The sequence below is a fragment of the Aptenodytes patagonicus genome, chromosome Z (genome assembly GCF_965638725.1).
Source record: "Aptenodytes patagonicus chromosome Z, bAptPat1.pri.cur, whole genome shotgun sequence".
NCBI classification, from domain to species: Eukaryota; Metazoa; Chordata; class Aves; order Sphenisciformes; family Spheniscidae; genus Aptenodytes; species Aptenodytes patagonicus.
Window position 1 is genome coordinate 71,769,503 of NC_134982.1, and position 17,367 is coordinate 71,786,869.

The following is a 17,367-nucleotide window of genomic DNA, read 5'->3' on the forward strand; positions in this document are numbered from 1 at the left end:
TTCAAACTGCCTAGGCCCAGAGAAATAGGAATGAGAAGCCATGTTCTGCTGACAAAAAAGAAGTGAATAAAAGGCCTGCTTCTATAGATAGATATTTATGTCTACAGACACAGCGAAACAGGTCTACCTGACATCAGCCATTTTCAGTTGTCTAGCTTGCATATCAAGAAAGATTACTTTTACATCTGAATCCCCTGTCTCAGATCCTGCTTACACTACAAAAGAGAAGAGGATCACACTCTGCTGTTGCTATTACTACTATTATCAATCTCCATTTTAAAGTCAAACTACGTCTAACTGATGTTCCATGCATTTAGAACAAGGATTATTCTTTAATACCAAAATATCAATTCATAACTTAAAATAGGAACATAGAACATTTTCACAGGCAGACTCAAGACAGTAAGGTTCACTGACAACAGTTAACTAAGTAAATGAATATGCTTCTGTTAAACTATAGTGAAGCTAAGCAAAGCAGATTTTTTTTTTCTTCAAGTAGTTGTTAATTTGTTGTGATAACAGTCTTCTATAAAGAAGGGATGCGAGCAAACAAAAAAAACTTATATGTTAAGCAGAACAAACTACACAGTTCACAACTATGTGCAGCAAGACAAATGACCAGAGATGTTCTCTTACTTTCCTTGTACCTTAGGAGAATGTGGTTACAAGGACACTGCTGTTTGATATTGGCTGCAGGAAGAAGATTGGAAACAGAGTGTAAATGTAACCTTTATCCAAAGGTTTCAGTTACAAGAGCTAACGGTTTGACACTATTTTTGAAAGAAAAGAAAATATTCCTCATATACATCACCAAGTTTGCACACGAATTTACATACTCTGACTTTGACATCCATCTAGTTCCTTGAGAAACAAAGGAACGTGTTAAAAACGAACTCAAAAATCCTCAAAAAAGGCCCCCCCAGATATGTGTATTTAGTAGCAGTATGTATGCCCACACATCAACAACACAGAAGTTTTATTTTTGTTACCTTCTTCCAGTAACTAGGGCTTCGCATATAACAACACTTGATTCGTAGTTACAGTGGTTACTTTTAAACCTTTACCCATTACATAGTGACACCACCACACACTGAACGAACTCGCAGACCTCTGCTTGCAACGCGTAACCAGTAATGCACACCAAAGCTTTTTTAATCTAAGGGAAATCAGCTGGCACTGAGTAGTATTCAGAGAGATTTTTCACCGACTAAGGATTTCTCATGGAAACTCTGGAAACTTCCTCAATCTTCCATTCATGATGGAGAGTTCACTCAGAGTAATGCCAGCACTGATAAGGTATACATCTATTACAAATAACTGGTCTTTAAAAGCATTAGTCTACAAGGTAAACTAGATTTTTTCCATGCTAACATTCCTTGACCTATTCTAAGACACCTTCAAATAATCAATATGGCAAAAAAAATTAGAGCCACTTTCATCATGATTTTAGTTGAGAATCAAATTAATTGCACGCTATGGCAAGCAGCGCTAGAATTTAAGTACTTCAGTAATTACTCCAGATGCTGCAGACTTGTCAATCAAAATAACCAGAAAACACACCAATTGTTTTGGGACACACACACCCCACACACACACATCAGTTCAAATGCACCTTTTGATGTTATTAGAAAAGAAACATAGATAAATGAGTCAAATAGCAGGAAAATAAGGATGCACGCACAATGAATTACTAGCTCCCCCTTGTGCTTCGTTTTTGAAATCATAATCTTTTACAGTTCAAAGAAAAACCCATGCACATCTTCATGCAAGTAAACAGGGGGGAAAAAAAAAAAGGAAAAAAGCCACACAAACTTTTGTAGTAAATATGCTTTAATAAAGCCAGATACACATCTGGAAAGTAAAGTACATGAATCAAAATACCAAATTGTTGTTGGATATATACAAGCCAGGAGCTGCCTATACTCAGCAATATGTCAAAACATAAAACACCACCTTTACCATGAAGGGCTCATTTTTTAATTAGGCAAATAAGACGACAAAGGAATAAAACATACATTAATACTGGGAAGATAACAAGGCTAGCAGAAAAATCAGAACACCTAATCAATTAAATGCATCTGATGCTAGATAATGTCAAATACTAACAAAAGCAGGTACAAAAAAATTAAGTAAAAACAACAGGAGTAACTCATATCAAGAATATCCCACCCTTCTTCCTCGGCTAAACAGCAATGGTAAACCGTAAGACAGAATTAATTCAATCTGCCCACAGAGAGTCCTCTCCTTTACTGCTTTTGACTGTTCAAATGCTACCTGAGACTCCAACTAGTTTAGAACATAATGGTCTCATCATATAGCCAGCTCTCCATACACAAGACTGGTTTCTCTTCTGCTTTAAGAGAGACATTTAATAAGTCATCGTTCACATATCATTACAAGTATATGAAGTCAACTACAGTGTTTCCACAGCCTTTCTAATTGGGAAATCCTTGGAGCAGCTGCTGTGTTCTCCCACACTTACATTGACATCCCAGTTTTCTTTCAAGAATTTTTTTTTTTTAAACTACTCATAGATTATACAGAGGATGCCAAGATTACAGTGTAAGGGAAAGACTGTACAAGTCCTGCTGATTAGTCAAAACAGAAGTGTGTTAGGTCTTTCAAGCAGACCTACCAATAGACTTACCAATATTACCAATAAGGCTTTTTACATCAAAATGTTCTTTCTGTTTTTAATTCCTGCCCTTTACTTTCCACCCAACTCTAAAATAAACTAATAGTGTTAACTGAGAACTAGTTAGGGATTTTTCTGCCAAAATAGGTATCCCAGTCATATGCCTCTCCCTTTTTTATTTAATTAGCATAAAAGCATCTCTGGTCATGATGATTTATCTTTAAGAACTGAGAAAAACATCTTTCATGAACTGCACTTCATTTCCCGTATGCATCTTACTGAACAACATTATCTTGCAAGGCTATATACAACTTTTCATGGAAGACTGATCTCACAGATTTAGCTGCTTACTGAGTCAACATGTCTTGGAAGTACAGCCATGGGCTAATATCCTCAAAAATGCTTAGAGTTGACATAGGCTTTTAGGTCCGTAAGATAGTTGGGTACCATTGTAAATGTCACTCAATTTTTCCTCATGACAGTCTACAGCTAGTTATATTTTCTTATGTACTTTATTTCCATGCACTATAACCTTACACTTCACAGGCTAATGAGAAGTCTGAAAGAGGTACAACGCATGACATAATTTACACTGAATCCAAAAGACTGCAAAACCTACCAGGCATAGCACAGATGCTGACCTACCTCCCATCCAATTAATAAAAAACAATAAACAGAATCTTGTGTTTGTGTTAAAAAAAAAAGAAAATGGACAAAAGTTAACAGTATGAATTTGGTTGTGGTGTTCAAACACATCTAGTTTGAACACAATATAAAAATCTGAGGCAGAGCCTATGATTTGTAATACATACAGTGCATTCATTAAGCCTAAGCCAAGACGACTTACCTGTGAAACAGCTCTGACCTAATGGTGATATAAGTGGCCTTCACAGAAGTATCTTAAGTATTACAACAAAAACTTTATGCTGAAAAGAACTGCAGACTGCCATATGTCATCTAATCTACTATAGATTTATTCATTTTACAAGACAGAAAACTCTTAAGCGCTAGACTGAGATCTAGGTCCATTTCACCAGTTTATTTTCATGAGATCATGAACTGGCCCTCTACATAACTACTTATTTAAACAATTCGGTGTATGTATGATTCATAACAAACTCCAGATGGCTTACTCTTACCTGTGTTGTCTCTGAACTATAGCAAACAAAGATGTATGAAAATGATTCAACACTTCTCAACAAAAAACAGGCAAAGCTTACTTGCTTGAGTAGATGTGTATGTATACATACTGCCAGTCTGTGTTGCACATGAGGTTGAGATGTAATAATAAACTTTGAGGGCACTTTTCCAGTGTAAGATACATTTAATTCTGATTGCTATTGACAAGAGGATTAAACAGATCCTTCTTGTGAGCCACACTGGAAATTAAAAACGTTTAATTGATCTCTGTATGTGTTCTACTATAATCAAATGGTTGAATTACAATGATCTAGAGAAATGGGAATACTGAACAGCTGCAGGTACTGTGGTGAGACTGTATTTATAAACAAAATCATATGGGTCAGAAGAAAGTAAAGTATTTCTATAAATAGAAATAGCATTTCTAGTATTTCTGCTTCCTTCAAGTAATTATACTGGCATGTAATTAAACACCGGGGCATAATGGAAAAGATGTGACATATAAAGACAGAGATTGAAATCCATCAAAGTACTTCTGGCACAAGAAGCAACACAATTTAGGGAAAACTTTAGGATCTCCCTAATTCAGAGAGTTTGAGGGCTATACAAATATGGGTAGTAGTAAGCTCAAGCAATTTGCTTCGACACCTTAAAGTAAAATTTAGGTTACACTGTGTAACTGGAAATAACTGGAAGCTACTGATGTGACATTTTTAATATACCATAATGAATAAAACCTTAGTTGAACTTGCATAGTGGCCCTGCAAAATACAACAGGTGAGACTGATTGACCTCAATAGTCTTTCCTATCCTTATTACCTGATTAAACTAAGATATTTATAATACCTACTTTACCTGAAAAACATCCCTAAGTCACATGAAAAATTAACATGCTTCTTTCTCAGTTCATAAATATTTTAGCACTTCCAAGTAAGACAACACACTATGCAACAAGCAACTAAGCAACTCTGTATAGCAAACTGCTAAGAACAGGTAAGGCCGTTGTATACCTCACTCAGTAACTTGCACTGTTCAGATACTGCAGAATGTTTCTATGACCAAAGATGACATAAGAATCAAGAAAAAGAGTTTCTTTCCCTGCTACCCACACAGCCACTCAGAGACACAATTTGGATCTACTGTCCAGAAGAGCACTAAACACTGAAGAGCTGTTTTGAACACTAATAGGGGACTATGAGAAGCTATTCAGCTCCAAGAAAGGTCTGCAGGGCCTTTAAGGCCCACAGTGCTTTTTACAGTGAAATAATCAATAGATGCAGGCCCATGTCTCAGGATACCACAGATTTTACTCATGTAATAAATCAATTCTCTTGATGTGCAAGCTTTTGAAAAGCTTAACAGTAAGTGAATCATACGTGTGTGTGTATATATATCTGAGACCCATTTTATGTAATGACATACATCACTTCATGGTGTGAAACTATTTTTTGCCACATCTGACTACACTATCAATCATCAGTGAAATTGTTTATGTGCAAATTTTAAGTTGAAAAATCACTGGTGCAGTCAGAGTTCTCTTGACATAAGAGTGTTCGTATTACCAGACATGATTTTTGTTGCCGAGCTGATACAGACATATTTAACAGTTTAAATCATACATGCTGTATTGGGAGCCCTGCAGAAGATGTTGTATTCGAGGAGTTAGTGATCTTGAACAGGCCATGTCTGCTCTACTGGGCTTGAGAAGCCTGTATCTTATCAATGTAATCTATAACTTATAATGTCTTTGGGAAAGGTAAACTGTAGGTGGATCAAGGAGTGGAATGTATTGATCCTGACCAAGAGACGGTTGCACGTTTAGGAGTTAGTGATCCACATAACACTTAACCTGAATAGGCACGGGCCTGTGCTGTGCTGCACAAATTCCTTGGCTGCAGGATAAACTCACACAGCTCACTGTGCAGGCAGCTCCCACTTGGTACCTGTGATTACACTACCTGCATGGCCTTGCCTGTACCTCAAAGTGCAGCAAGAAGCTCTCATGAGAACATCCTTTATGAATAGAGTTGTTTTCTTGTGATGGAATTATATACTAGGTCAAAGGCCAAAAAGGGAGAGCCTCTCTCCAAGGACAGGATCTGCTCTGCACAGGGCACTGTGAGAAAATCCACCTGGGCTCCACTGGATGCTGCATGAACAGGGGATGCCCAGCATTTGAAGGCGTGTAAGATTTGCTATCTACATTCCTCCTCTTACTCTGTTCTATTAAATAGTTATCTTATTAAGCCAATTTTGTTGTTGACCTTTTCTTTTTGAGATCCAGAAAGAACCTGTAGCGGCTCTTTCTCCTCACACAGAGCTTTATGCATCAAGGTTCTCATAATCTAAACTTGTCTAGCTAATGCTTGAACTGCACCATTTTACCTGCAGCCAAAACAAGGCCTTGAAAAGCTGCAGCAAAAAATAGCTGCTGATCGTTCTGTAGGTTCCAAACAAATGGTTTCCTTACTTTCTCATCAACTTGGGAAACAACTTTTTCAAAGACAGTCCAGAAAACTGCTAACAATCCAAAAGTAATACTGAGCACTTCAGGTGTGTTCATAGTATGAAAACCACCTTCACTTCCAAATATTACAGAAAAAGACACAGTTAAATATTGAAGTTCTAAGGTACTTAGAAGTAGAATTCCACTTATTAAAAAAACAAAGCAGAAAAAAAAAACCAAACCCCAACTTACTTGTATGAGGTCTAAAATGCCAAGCTCACTTTCTGAAGAATCCACACAGAAGACAAAATACAAGGTGGCATAGTGTCGGTAAATTAGTTTGTTATCAGATCCACCTATTAATCTAAACAGGAAAGAAAACAGGAAAGCTTAGTTAGCATCTCAGGATAAGCTAGGCAAATCCTTGCACTTATTTCAGTTAATAGGAGGCCTAATGTTAATGGCTGGCTGGAGCTTTCCGAAATCCAACTGTATCACAACTTTTATTTTGTGATATAATTCCAATGGAAGAATAGTAAGTACCAAGACAGCCCAAGTTACATTTACCACACAAGCACAGTTATTGTTATCCATATGGATAATAATTACATCAACATATGCACCTTTTTATTAAAATCAATTCAAACGGATCATGCAGTTTCATCAAAAAATGGGTATTAAATGTACTTCCATTACACACTACTGGGCACTGTACAGGGATTAATCTGCTTTACAGATTAACAGAGCATCTGCCTATGAATCCTTCGCTGCCCTTCTTAGAGGAGCATCAACAGAAAAAGAAAACTGTAATGTGGACTGGCATTTGGATTACAGAAAAAGCCTGAAGTGGGGTTTATAGTCCACTTAATAACAAAGAACATGTAACACTTGTGCTACAAAATGTTTTATATCTTGAGAAATAAGACTGTACTACAACCAATAGTTTGTGATGCAATGTTAAAGTCACAGAAGCAATTAAATTTTTATGGACTCACTAATCATCAAGTTACTGAACAAGAAGAGAAGAGGTCTACACAAGTATTTCCTTCCACTCTTCTGCTATAGCCTTCCCAAAGAAGGTACATAAATCATAAGAAGAGATGTTCTTCAAATCACTGACATTTGCTTTTGCGCAGCAGGAGGCCCACTCAGATAGAGATGAAAATATTTTGTAGCCTGAACTTACATGGCTATGAACATCATAATTCTCCCTTAATTCTGTACCAGAACTGAATCACCTGTTTGGTGTATCATAACTCATCCCCTCAGTTTCTGCCTTTATCATAGGGAGAGAATACATAAATAAACAAAAAGAACAAGAAATCTTTTAGGTCACTTTTGCTTAAGCACATTTCTTGGCATTAATGCTTGGGTGGGGGGAGGGGGAACCCTTTGTTCCTGAAGAGCAGGAACTACATTTAAGAAGTATCAGACAAAAATGTGAAAGTGGAAAGAAATGCCATTTAAAGTTTCCTCTTTTGTACTTTATTTACCCAATTCTTTCAAATACTTCAGACACAGAGTTATTATATATAAACTGTTGAGGCCTTTGGGTAAACTGCAAACTATAAAGTGATCCCTGTCCTGAAAAAAAAATATTCTGAAAAAATATATTGAAATGGTAACTCCAGAATTGAGCAGTAGGAGGAAAGCCAGAATTGTGTCCTCTGTCTTAGTTTCTTTTTGTTGCACAGCTGTGATTTTTTTAAAAGGCTCCAAATGGCTTCTTTCACTTACAGAATTCAAGCCAGCATGTTTTCAGCATGAAATCACCTCCAAGAACCTAACAATAGAATCACCAATTGAGTAGTTGGAAGAGAATTATTTTAGTTTAAAAAATAATAAAATAAAAAAAAATCAGGAATCATATTGATCAGGAAAAAGACATCATAGCTGACATGATACAGCTAAGCATTTAACTGACTCTGCACACAGAAAATTTAGGCATTAACATATTAACTTTCAGTAATCAGAAATTTCCATAATTACAATATTTAACAGGCTATGACAATCTCTATGTTTAGACTGGCAATCATGAGCTTACTCCATCAATTATGATCCCTTTTCCTAGAAGGTGGCTTTGTTACTATTTACTCTTTATGACTAATATCTCAAAATAAAACACTTTTCCATTTCAGAATTTCTTCTCTTCAACTAAGGCAAGACCACATTAAAAAAAAACAAACGAGATGATTCAAGACAGAATATTTTGTGCGTGTCTTCTGGAGACAGAAGACGTAAGTCTGGCTTTCCTACTACCTTGCTCTGCCCATATCAATAAAAAAATCTTGGTTGAAACTGCATTAGTTAGCACATTTAAAACCTTTTTTTTTTTTTTTTCTTTCTGGTTTATATAGCAAGCCTGAACCCAGATAAAAAGGCTGAGGAATCCTACTATCAGAGGCTGTCCACTCAAATTTTAGGAGCTCAAGCCAAAGCACCAGCTACAAAATATTTTAATTTTCTCAACGGGTATGGCCAATGCCAACGCCTCTTCAAATGAGGCTAGAAATCTTTAGCTTGATTATAGGGAAACTGGTTAGGTATCATCTACCTGCTCCCCATCTTGTGTCTGAAACAATTATAGCCCTAGATATGGCACTGTGTCAGTTACAGCACTAGAAAAAATTAGTTTTATTGCCTAACTCATTTTGATACATATATATATACGTATGCTTCAGTTAGTAAAGAATATGTATACCTGGTGCAACATGATATTATTTGTTGTGTATTAAAATATCTCAAGTGACATGGCATTTACATTACAACTGTAAAAACAGTTATATTACAATCAGCAGTAATAATATTTGCTAGCCAATAAGTATTGGGCATTTATTTCAAACTTGATACTTACAATCCTCCTTCTAGGAAATTACAGACATTTTCATCGCGTTTTGATACTAAATGGAAAGTTTCTCTGATAATTTGTTGCTGCGTATCTTCACTCTATGAAAGAAAACATATTTTGCTATCAAGCTAAAATGGATTAAATAACAATGCACAGCACACACAGCTAATAAACAGAACACAAAGTATATAAGCACCCTCAAACTACCTAATTCTGAAGCCTTAAATCTGCCAATTAACAAGCTGCATATTGTTTTTGTCATTTCAACACAAAAAGACATTTTTACAAGCTAAGTTGCAGAATACATTACTGAGAAACAACTGTGAAAAAAGTGATTGTTTTTAAGAAATATGTAAAAAAAAAATCTAAAAATAGTTTCTTCAAGTAAACAGGAAGTCTTCTCAAGTATTGTGAATTTTCTGTGTCTCTACCATAGCCTGAACAGCTACAGACATGCTTTGAAACTACTTTCACCCACGAACAGGAGGAAAACAAAGTCTCAAAAGTTTGAAGGGTGTGGGGAAGCTAAAAATCCCACAATACATAACTCTTTCAGAAATAGCTTAAAATGCAACAGCATCATGAGCAACAGCTTCTCCTAAGCCTTTAACTTTCCTTCTAGCACATCAAAAACATCACTTCCGAGTTTGAATTCACTTGACTCTTCTTGAGATCCCACCACGACTCCAAAAGCACACTTGCTTTTGTTACCCTTCTGTAAGAGCAGACCCATTTTTAACAAGTCTTTATGTCCACAGTCAAAAAATTTAGATAAAATTCCTAAAACCCTGCATTTGTTTTATAGCACAGAACCCTAAAGTTATCAAGCATAGATAGCCCCCGCCCCTGCCCAAGCATGTAAGTCAGCATTTTAAACCATTATATGAACAAACACTCTAAGCAAAACTGGTGTATGTATCTTAAAAGTGATTTCAGCTAGAAGAGTGCAGTACCCTGCATGACTGCTAAGCAAACAAAGCCTAGCACTGGTGTGGTTTGCATTCATCACCTTAAATTCATGTGTTATTTTACAAACAACCTCTAGAATCCACAAAGACATCAGCAAAAAGCTCCAGCAGAAGTAAATTGCGCCATAAAACACAGAACAAGAAAGTGCAGGTTCCTCTGCTTCTATAGTTTGAGTTCCTTAAATCGTGCCTGCCTTACTCCGCTGCAGTTATTTCAGTTACTTCCACCATATCTTCTATGGTAGCAGGAAAAACACCTGTCTTTTTTCCTTAAGAAACTGAGATACTGAGTATTTAAAATAACTTTTGTTTTCAGAATCTGCCCTTAGTCACAAAGTTGTTCAGAAACTTATTTTTAACTTTGAAATTATGGCCACAGGTCTATATTCTAAAACATAAAACCACAGCACACTTGTCTTCCTATTTAATCGCTATGAATTATTATTTTGCTACCTAACTGCAGAAGATTATTAACTTCCTTTTATGCAGTAGAAACTCTTTCCATTCTCATATATACCAGGGAAAAAAAGTTACACACGTTTTATAAGTTTTGGTATCATGAAGCAAACAAATACTTCTTTCACAGAGCTGACCAAATTAATCTCTCTAGAAAGCACAAGATGCTTCCACTTGTAGAAAAAAACTGAGATTTGTCTCCAGTACTGGTTCAATCGGTATTGAAGTATGCATAAGTTTCAAAAAGCCCATAAATAAACCTGTCTTATTGAAGTCACACACAAAAAGATAATCAAGACAATTGCACCTGTTTCTGTGCACCACGAAGCTTTAGGGAAATTGCCTAACCACATGATTTCTTAGTTCCATTTGCTATTCACGTTTTCAAAATTCCAAAGTGTTCTGTTTATACAGACCGTACTTTAAGCATTGAGGATTTGTTCTAATTCCAGTTATGAAAGTAGCAGAGCAGAGTGGAGTTGACAAGAAAAATCCGGTATCCTCCTGCCATTCAATCCTCCCCTTCCCCTGCTTCTTCTCCCTCCCAGGACTTTCATTACACAACAGTAACAGAAGACACAAAAAGATAATTACATTTGAATGGAAAACGAAAATGGAAGTTAACTTTCACATTAATGCAAGTTTTGTATACCTTTCCAAAGTCTTTCATCTACCTATTTAATTGTTACCTCCACACTGACAGGAAAAAGAGAAAAGAAACAAAAAAACCTTCTTTAGTAAGTTAATGTAGTTCTGCAGTAGAAGTTATCAAGAAGAGACTGGGGACACACAGAAGGGGAATGCTTATCAATATGCATAGGTGAGAATATTCTAATATTTTAATTTTTAAATTAGAAATTGTAAATGAAAGACATCTGCTTGGTAACCCAGAACTGATGAGAAAGAAGAAAACAGGTTCACAAACACATTAGAATTCCCCAATATTGCCTTTCTAAGGCGAGGGATCAAATTCAGTCATCCATAGCAATGACCTGTACCAGTTATACTCCTTTGATTAAAAGCCTGACAGTGCAAACTGAAGTGTCACAGTCATCATTTCTGCTCTCAGACATAGAAGTAAGATACATCTCTTTCAGTAAAGTTAAATATGACTTCTGTGATAGCCAAAATTGCAAGTAAGTGGCCACAAATCCAAGTAAGTAATAGCATTACTGAAAAAGAATATTTTGTTTACATTAATTCTGGGAAGCATCAGTTGTTTTCTTGTGTGTTAATGTCCAAGGTCAGCCCAAGCAGAGCTTAGCCTATTTGCTACGAAATACAGCACATGATCAAAACATTACGTTAAAATCTCTTATCCTTGAATTAAATCAACTGTTCCCACATTGCTTCTTAACTCCCTGTCGCTGCACTTTCTTTTCACTCAGATCAAGTGCTTGTGCTGCATTTTCAGAGCTGCTTTGCTACTTGCCTTCTCCCATGTAAAAGAATATACTTTTCTATTTCATTACACTCCTTTTTCACGTCAACTGTACTTTTATAATACTCAGAAAGTTTCCAAAGGAAAAGGCTCTGCTTACCCAACCTTTGAGTCCCATAAAACTCATCTTCCCAATTCTGCCACCTCTGCCACAGCATGGAGACGCGCAGCACTACATCAGAGACGCCCAAAGCCAGGCTAAAAACCATGGCAGAGTTCAGAGTAGCGCTTCCACAAATAAGCTCAGAGAACCGAGCCCGCCGTTGAACAAGACTCCCTTCCTTCACTTTCACTAATACTAAAGGACAATTTCCAGTGACAAGAACACTGGCTGGGAATACAGCTTCCTTCGGAATCCCGTTTTCCTTACTGACGGCTCTTACAAGGTCTCAGCGCCCTCCATCTTCCCACGCCCGCGGCCCACGCCGCTGCCTTAAGCACAGAGCAGCAGGCGGCTCGACCTGCCGAAGGCGCCGGGGCAGGACCAGGCCGGCGGGTCCCCGTGGACAAACCCCCACAGCCGCACCCCGGAACCGCCGGTCCTGAGGAAACCCGGCCGCTGTACGGCAGAAACGCCCGCCACCGCCCCCCCCCTCCCTCCCGGGAAGCAGGCCCCGCGCAGCCCCGGCCCGCCCGTACATAGCGCTGGTAGAACTTGGAGAGCCGCGGCTTGCCGTGGTTGTTGAAGATGAGGATGGCTTTGATCATGGTGGGGCGGGGGGCGGCGGCGGCCGCCGGGCGGGCTCGCTGCGCTGCTGCTGCGGCGGCGGCTGCTGCTGCTGCTGCTGCTCCTCCTCCTCCTCCTCCTCCTCCTCCCCGCCCTTTCCCCCCCCCCCCCCCCCCGCTCTCGGGGCGGCGGCGGCGGCAGCGGGTCGCGCACACCACGTCACCGGCGACCCGCAGCCGTTAGCGGCGGAACGGCTCCGGCTGCACGCGACGCACCCCTCCCCGTCACCTGACGGGAAGGCGGCGTGCCGCAAGGGACGAACCGCCTTGCGGAGCGGCCTCGCGTGATGTAACTTCCGCCGCCCCGGGAGCAGCATGGCGGAAGCGGAGGAGCAGCCGCCGGCCTCGCCTCAGAACGAGGGCCGAAGCGAGGGCGGGGAGGAAGCCCCGGACGGCGGAGCTGCAGCGGGGGCTGCCGACCCGGCCCCCCCTCCGGCCGTCTCGCCGGGCACCGAGGAGCCTGCCGGCGACACGAAAAAGAAAAGTAATGGGGCGAGAAGTCACCGTCGCGGCGGGCGGGCGGGCGGGCTTGTGCGGTGACGGGCAGGTGCGCTGGCCAATCGGCGGTGGGAGAGGGTGGTTCCGGCCAATGAGAGGACGGGGGGCGGGCCCGCGGCCGGCGGCGTTAACGCGCGCCCCTCCCCCGCAGTTGACATCCTGCTGAAGGCCGTGGGCGACACCCCCATCATGAAGACCAAGAAGTGGGCCGTGGAGCGGACCCGGACCATCCAGGGCCTCGTTGACTTCATCAAGAAGTTCCTCAAACTGATGGCCTCCGAGCAGCTGGTAGGGGCAGGCGTTCCCGGCGGCCTGGCCTGGCCCGGCGTGCCCCGCGCGCCGCGGGGGAGGCCGGGAGCCAGCCATGGCAGGGAGCTCCGCTCACCCTGGGTCCACGCTGTCACACCTTGCAGGGAGACTGTTTGAATCTAGGCTGCGGCTTTTAGCAGGAGACTTGGCGTAGGGGCCCCGATAAAATTCTTCAAAGCACGCACCGCAGCGTAACGTTGCAATGAACCATAACGCTGCGGTTTGGATGCGCTTGGGTGCTCGGCTCCAGCCTTTGGGCTTTTTGCAGCGCCTCCGTTTCTTCTTGTCTGATGCTGACGTGCAGAGCTGTGTGCATGTTGTGCAGTGATGTATTTTGGTGAAGTATTCATATGCACAGTGTAACTGTAGAAGTCAGGTATGCGGAAGGAGTATTTGGGAAAAAGTCTAAAGCGTTTGGGGTTGACTTTCTGAATATTAGTGTCTGCTTCAGAACTTGCTTCTCAGTAATTACAATTAACAGTTTAATTACTGTCATAGGACTGATTTCTCCATTAAAATGTGTAGCTTGGAAATGTTCATAGCTTGGCAGTGTTCATAGCTTGGCAGCACGTTACCAGTACCGTTTATGTGTTCTTTCCTGTGAAGCCCGAGTGGCCTTCTGATAACATTGGAAGAGCTGGTACAGATTCAGAAATATGATTGTACTAATTTTGCGATTAGCAGTAAACTCTTAACATCCATACACTTCAAAGTTTTCATTTAAGATATAAAGTTAAAGCTAGACTCATTAAAATAGTCAAATGTGTAGCTAAAGTACAGATGAAATCACTCTGTTCTTGGTCTGGGGGCTCTTATTTAAGCATATAGGCATAAACGGTTTCACTAACCTTCTCTTTCAGCTGGAAGTCATGAAGGGTTTCTTTTTCCCAAGGCTTAATGTCTCAAAGAAGAGTAATAGTTCAGGTATTTACTGTTCGTGGGTGTTCTCAACAGTTCAATTCATTAACTGCCATCTCATTGTCTCAGGAAAAAAATACAGGAGCATGGAGTCTTCCGGTGTGGTTTAAGCTTAAGGCTATGCTTCAGGAACAATGCCCTAGGAATTTTATGACTCTTCTTTGGAAATAGCACATGATACCCTACTACACGTTGCCATCTCACACTGCAGATCGCAAGGCTCTCTTTGGCATTATGGACTAGCTACTATATGCATTCATACGTTTGGAGCAGGAAGTGAGAAGGATGACTTTAAAAAAGAACAAAATAATTCTGATTTCTGTGACTGCTGTTCTAATTGAGCAAATTTGGAATAGTGGGAATGGTTTGGATACTTGAAATAAGAGCAAGAACTAAACCAGTGAGTTGACTTTTCGCTGCTGTATGGGAGACTAATGGGTCAACTTGCAGGAGAAGGCAGTCAGCACGTTTGCTTTGGCTTGGTCTGGTTGGCCAGTCAGAAGTGACTCCTGGAAGTCATGTTGCCCCTCCACACGGAAGTGGAAATACTAATTCATGGTATTTTGGTGTGGACTGTAAAGATTACGAAATAAATGGTGAACAGAGGTCAGATTTACCCACTTCTGGCTGCAGAATGTTTCTTCTATGTGTTCTATGATCTATGAGATCTATGGGAGATCTCCATCTTCTGTTTTCTTTTCTTGCAGTTCATATATGTAAACCAGTCTTTTGCTCCATCTCCAGACCAAGAAGTTGGGACCCTCTATGAGGTGACTTTTATCTTAAATATTCTTTCCCAATGTGCTTAGCAGAATTTGTCAGTGCATTTCTGGCACTTGAAGTCTGTTACTGCCCTTAGCTATGCTGGTAATATCTTGCATTTAATGTAATGCAGTTGATATTCACAGATCTGTATGAATATGATTTAAAGAGACATGACTTCATACAATCTCTGGAAATGCATTCCTTCACACACAGTATGTTGTCGTGCCTCCCATTATGATGGAGAGCTTTGTTATCAGTAACAGTATTCCATGACACAGTTATCTGGTGGGGGGGGTTGTTTGTTTTGCTTCGTGTATATGCTAGCCCATGAATAATCTAACAGCTCTTGTTTTGTTTTGTTTTTTTTCTTGCAGTGTTTTGGAAGTGATGGCAAGCTTGTACTGCATTATTGCAAAACTCAGGCATGGGGATGAACGACAAGCAATACAGTTGTTCAGGTGTTGTCTTCAAAGATGGAAAAGGGACTAACTTTCTTAAACTCAACCTGTAAACACACAGAAAGAAGGATTTTTGCATTTCTGCTTATGACTGTACATCTATAAAAACAATGCAGATGAATAGCATAAAAGAAGAGCTACTTAGGCTGTCTGATCATGTAGCTTTTTTCTGATGTACATCTGGGGTACAGAAAAAAATCTGCATCTGCCGTCTATAGAGTAGAGCCTGCTATTTCATAGTTGTCTGGAAGACCGGGCAGCTCTGTCACTCTATATGCTGTACTGAAGATAAAAGTTCCTTTTTATTAAAAGGGATATTTATTGTACATGTAGCGTCGGATTCAGTTACTTCTGACATGTTGTACATCTGTTATGTGTGTTCTATTCTTTGTGAAGGCTTCATCTTGAATGTGCATTATCTCATGTAATTTCAAGACAGTATTTTGATTTTTTTCTCATAATTAATATGTAGGTATTGGTATATAATCTAATTACTTCACCCTGTGCCTTCTCGTATTGGTAGTGTAAGTATTTGTTGAAGGCTGAATGCTTCAGCAGTTGCCAAGGTGTTTCTTCTGGCACTGTTTAATGACTAGCATCATTAGCTAAATGATGCAACTAGCTGTTGCATCTTTCAGTTAATGAACAAATAGACACAGGGTGCTAAAAACCTGCTCTATATATTCTCCCTTTGGCTGCTATTATTCTCCCATTTCACCAGCTGCATGTTCCATCAACAAAATAGAATGCACTTTATATCCTGCTAAGTCATAACATAATGAGGATTTTTTCTTCATCCTGGAGAGGACTTGGTACCTTGACTAGGGTACTGACCTTTGCTTTTATTTATTGGAGGGTTGGGGTGTGGGGGGGTGTTTTTTGTGGGTTTGTTTTAAATGTCTGTTGTACAATCTTTTATGTTTGTCTAAGCTGGACTAAATTAAATGTTCGCTGTTTGCTTGCAGAGTGTTCTTATGCTGGGTGACAGTTTTGGTCCCTGACGTAATCCACTTCTTCAGCACATACAGGAAAAACAGCCTGTGCTAGTTTCAAGCATGCTTGTACCATAGTCTTGAGCTGTTCATTGCTGTTTTGTGTATAAGTGGCTCTTACGTGGTCTCTGCAACTTGTGTATTGGATTGTTTCCACCCTTAGAGGACTTCGGGAGAACTAGTAACTCGGCTTAACTTACTGACGTTGCTGCAGTGTGCATGCAGCCTGCATACATGGCACAGTAACACAGGCACGTGCCCTGAATGCCTGCTGTGTGAATAGCTTGATATATTTTACCACTTTTTAAGTGGAAAACCTGGATTCATGGGATTAAGCTAACGAGGCAGAATTGGTTGTAAACTTAAACACTTCAAATAATCCATACTTGTGCCTGCTTAGAACCCTGATCTCGTGAATCTTTGTCTATTTATGAGAACTATTGCAGAGGTGAGCACTCTGGTTCTGTCTTCTTACGGAAATGGCCTGCGCGGTTACGGTGAGGCCAGCGTAACCTTGCACAGCCGCTAGAGGGTACGCAAGGACAAAGGTATTTGCATAGTTCTTCCTAGATTTTTTTTTTCCCCCCAGTCTTTTTTGTAACATGTCCACTTGCCAGCCTTACAAATACAAGTAGTTTGTTCTCCTGTGTGGCAGTATGTTTACCTAAGATAAGCTACTAGTCTGGCTCTCTTTAAAGAATGTTCTATTGGTGCCTTTTACCTCATTTGATCTTAACAAATGAAACTACTGATATACTGCAGATGTG

General features: G+C 40.0%; 2 protein-coding genes across 5 annotated transcripts in view; one reads left to right on the forward strand and one right to left on the reverse strand.

The window, feature by feature from the left end:
* The window catches only part of AP3S1 (adaptor related protein complex 3 subunit sigma 1), a 45,713-nt gene extending 33,027 nt beyond the window's left edge, over positions 1 to 12,686 (reverse strand). For 2 of the 4 annotated variants that reach the window (XM_076363013.1, XM_076363012.1), the window contains exons 1-3: positions 12,574 to 12,684; positions 9,076 to 9,167; positions 6,474 to 6,585 (exon numbers count right to left, since the gene is read on the reverse strand). In XM_076363013.1, the coding sequence (XP_076219128.1) occupies positions 6,474 to 6,585; positions 9,076 to 9,167; positions 12,574 to 12,642 (273 nt within the window). In that variant the 5' untranslated portion in view covers positions 12,643 to 12,684. Of the gene's footprint in view, positions 1 to 6,473; positions 6,586 to 9,075; positions 9,168 to 12,573 lie in introns of all 4 variants that reach the window. The other 2 variants (XM_076363014.1, XM_076363015.1) reach the window with 2 other exon arrangements.
* A 207-nt stretch (positions 12,687 to 12,893) lies between these two features.
* ATG12 (autophagy related 12) lies at positions 12,894 to 16,572 on the forward strand. Its single transcript, XM_076363016.1, has 4 exons — positions 12,894 to 13,144; positions 13,310 to 13,446; positions 15,093 to 15,155; positions 15,525 to 16,572. The coding sequence occupies exons 1-4, from the start codon at positions 12,976 to 12,978 to the stop codon at positions 15,582 to 15,584; spliced, it is 429 nt and encodes a 142-aa protein (XP_076219131.1). The 5' UTR covers positions 12,894 to 12,975; the 3' UTR covers positions 15,585 to 16,572.
* Positions 16,573 to 17,367: the final 795 nt, after the last annotated feature.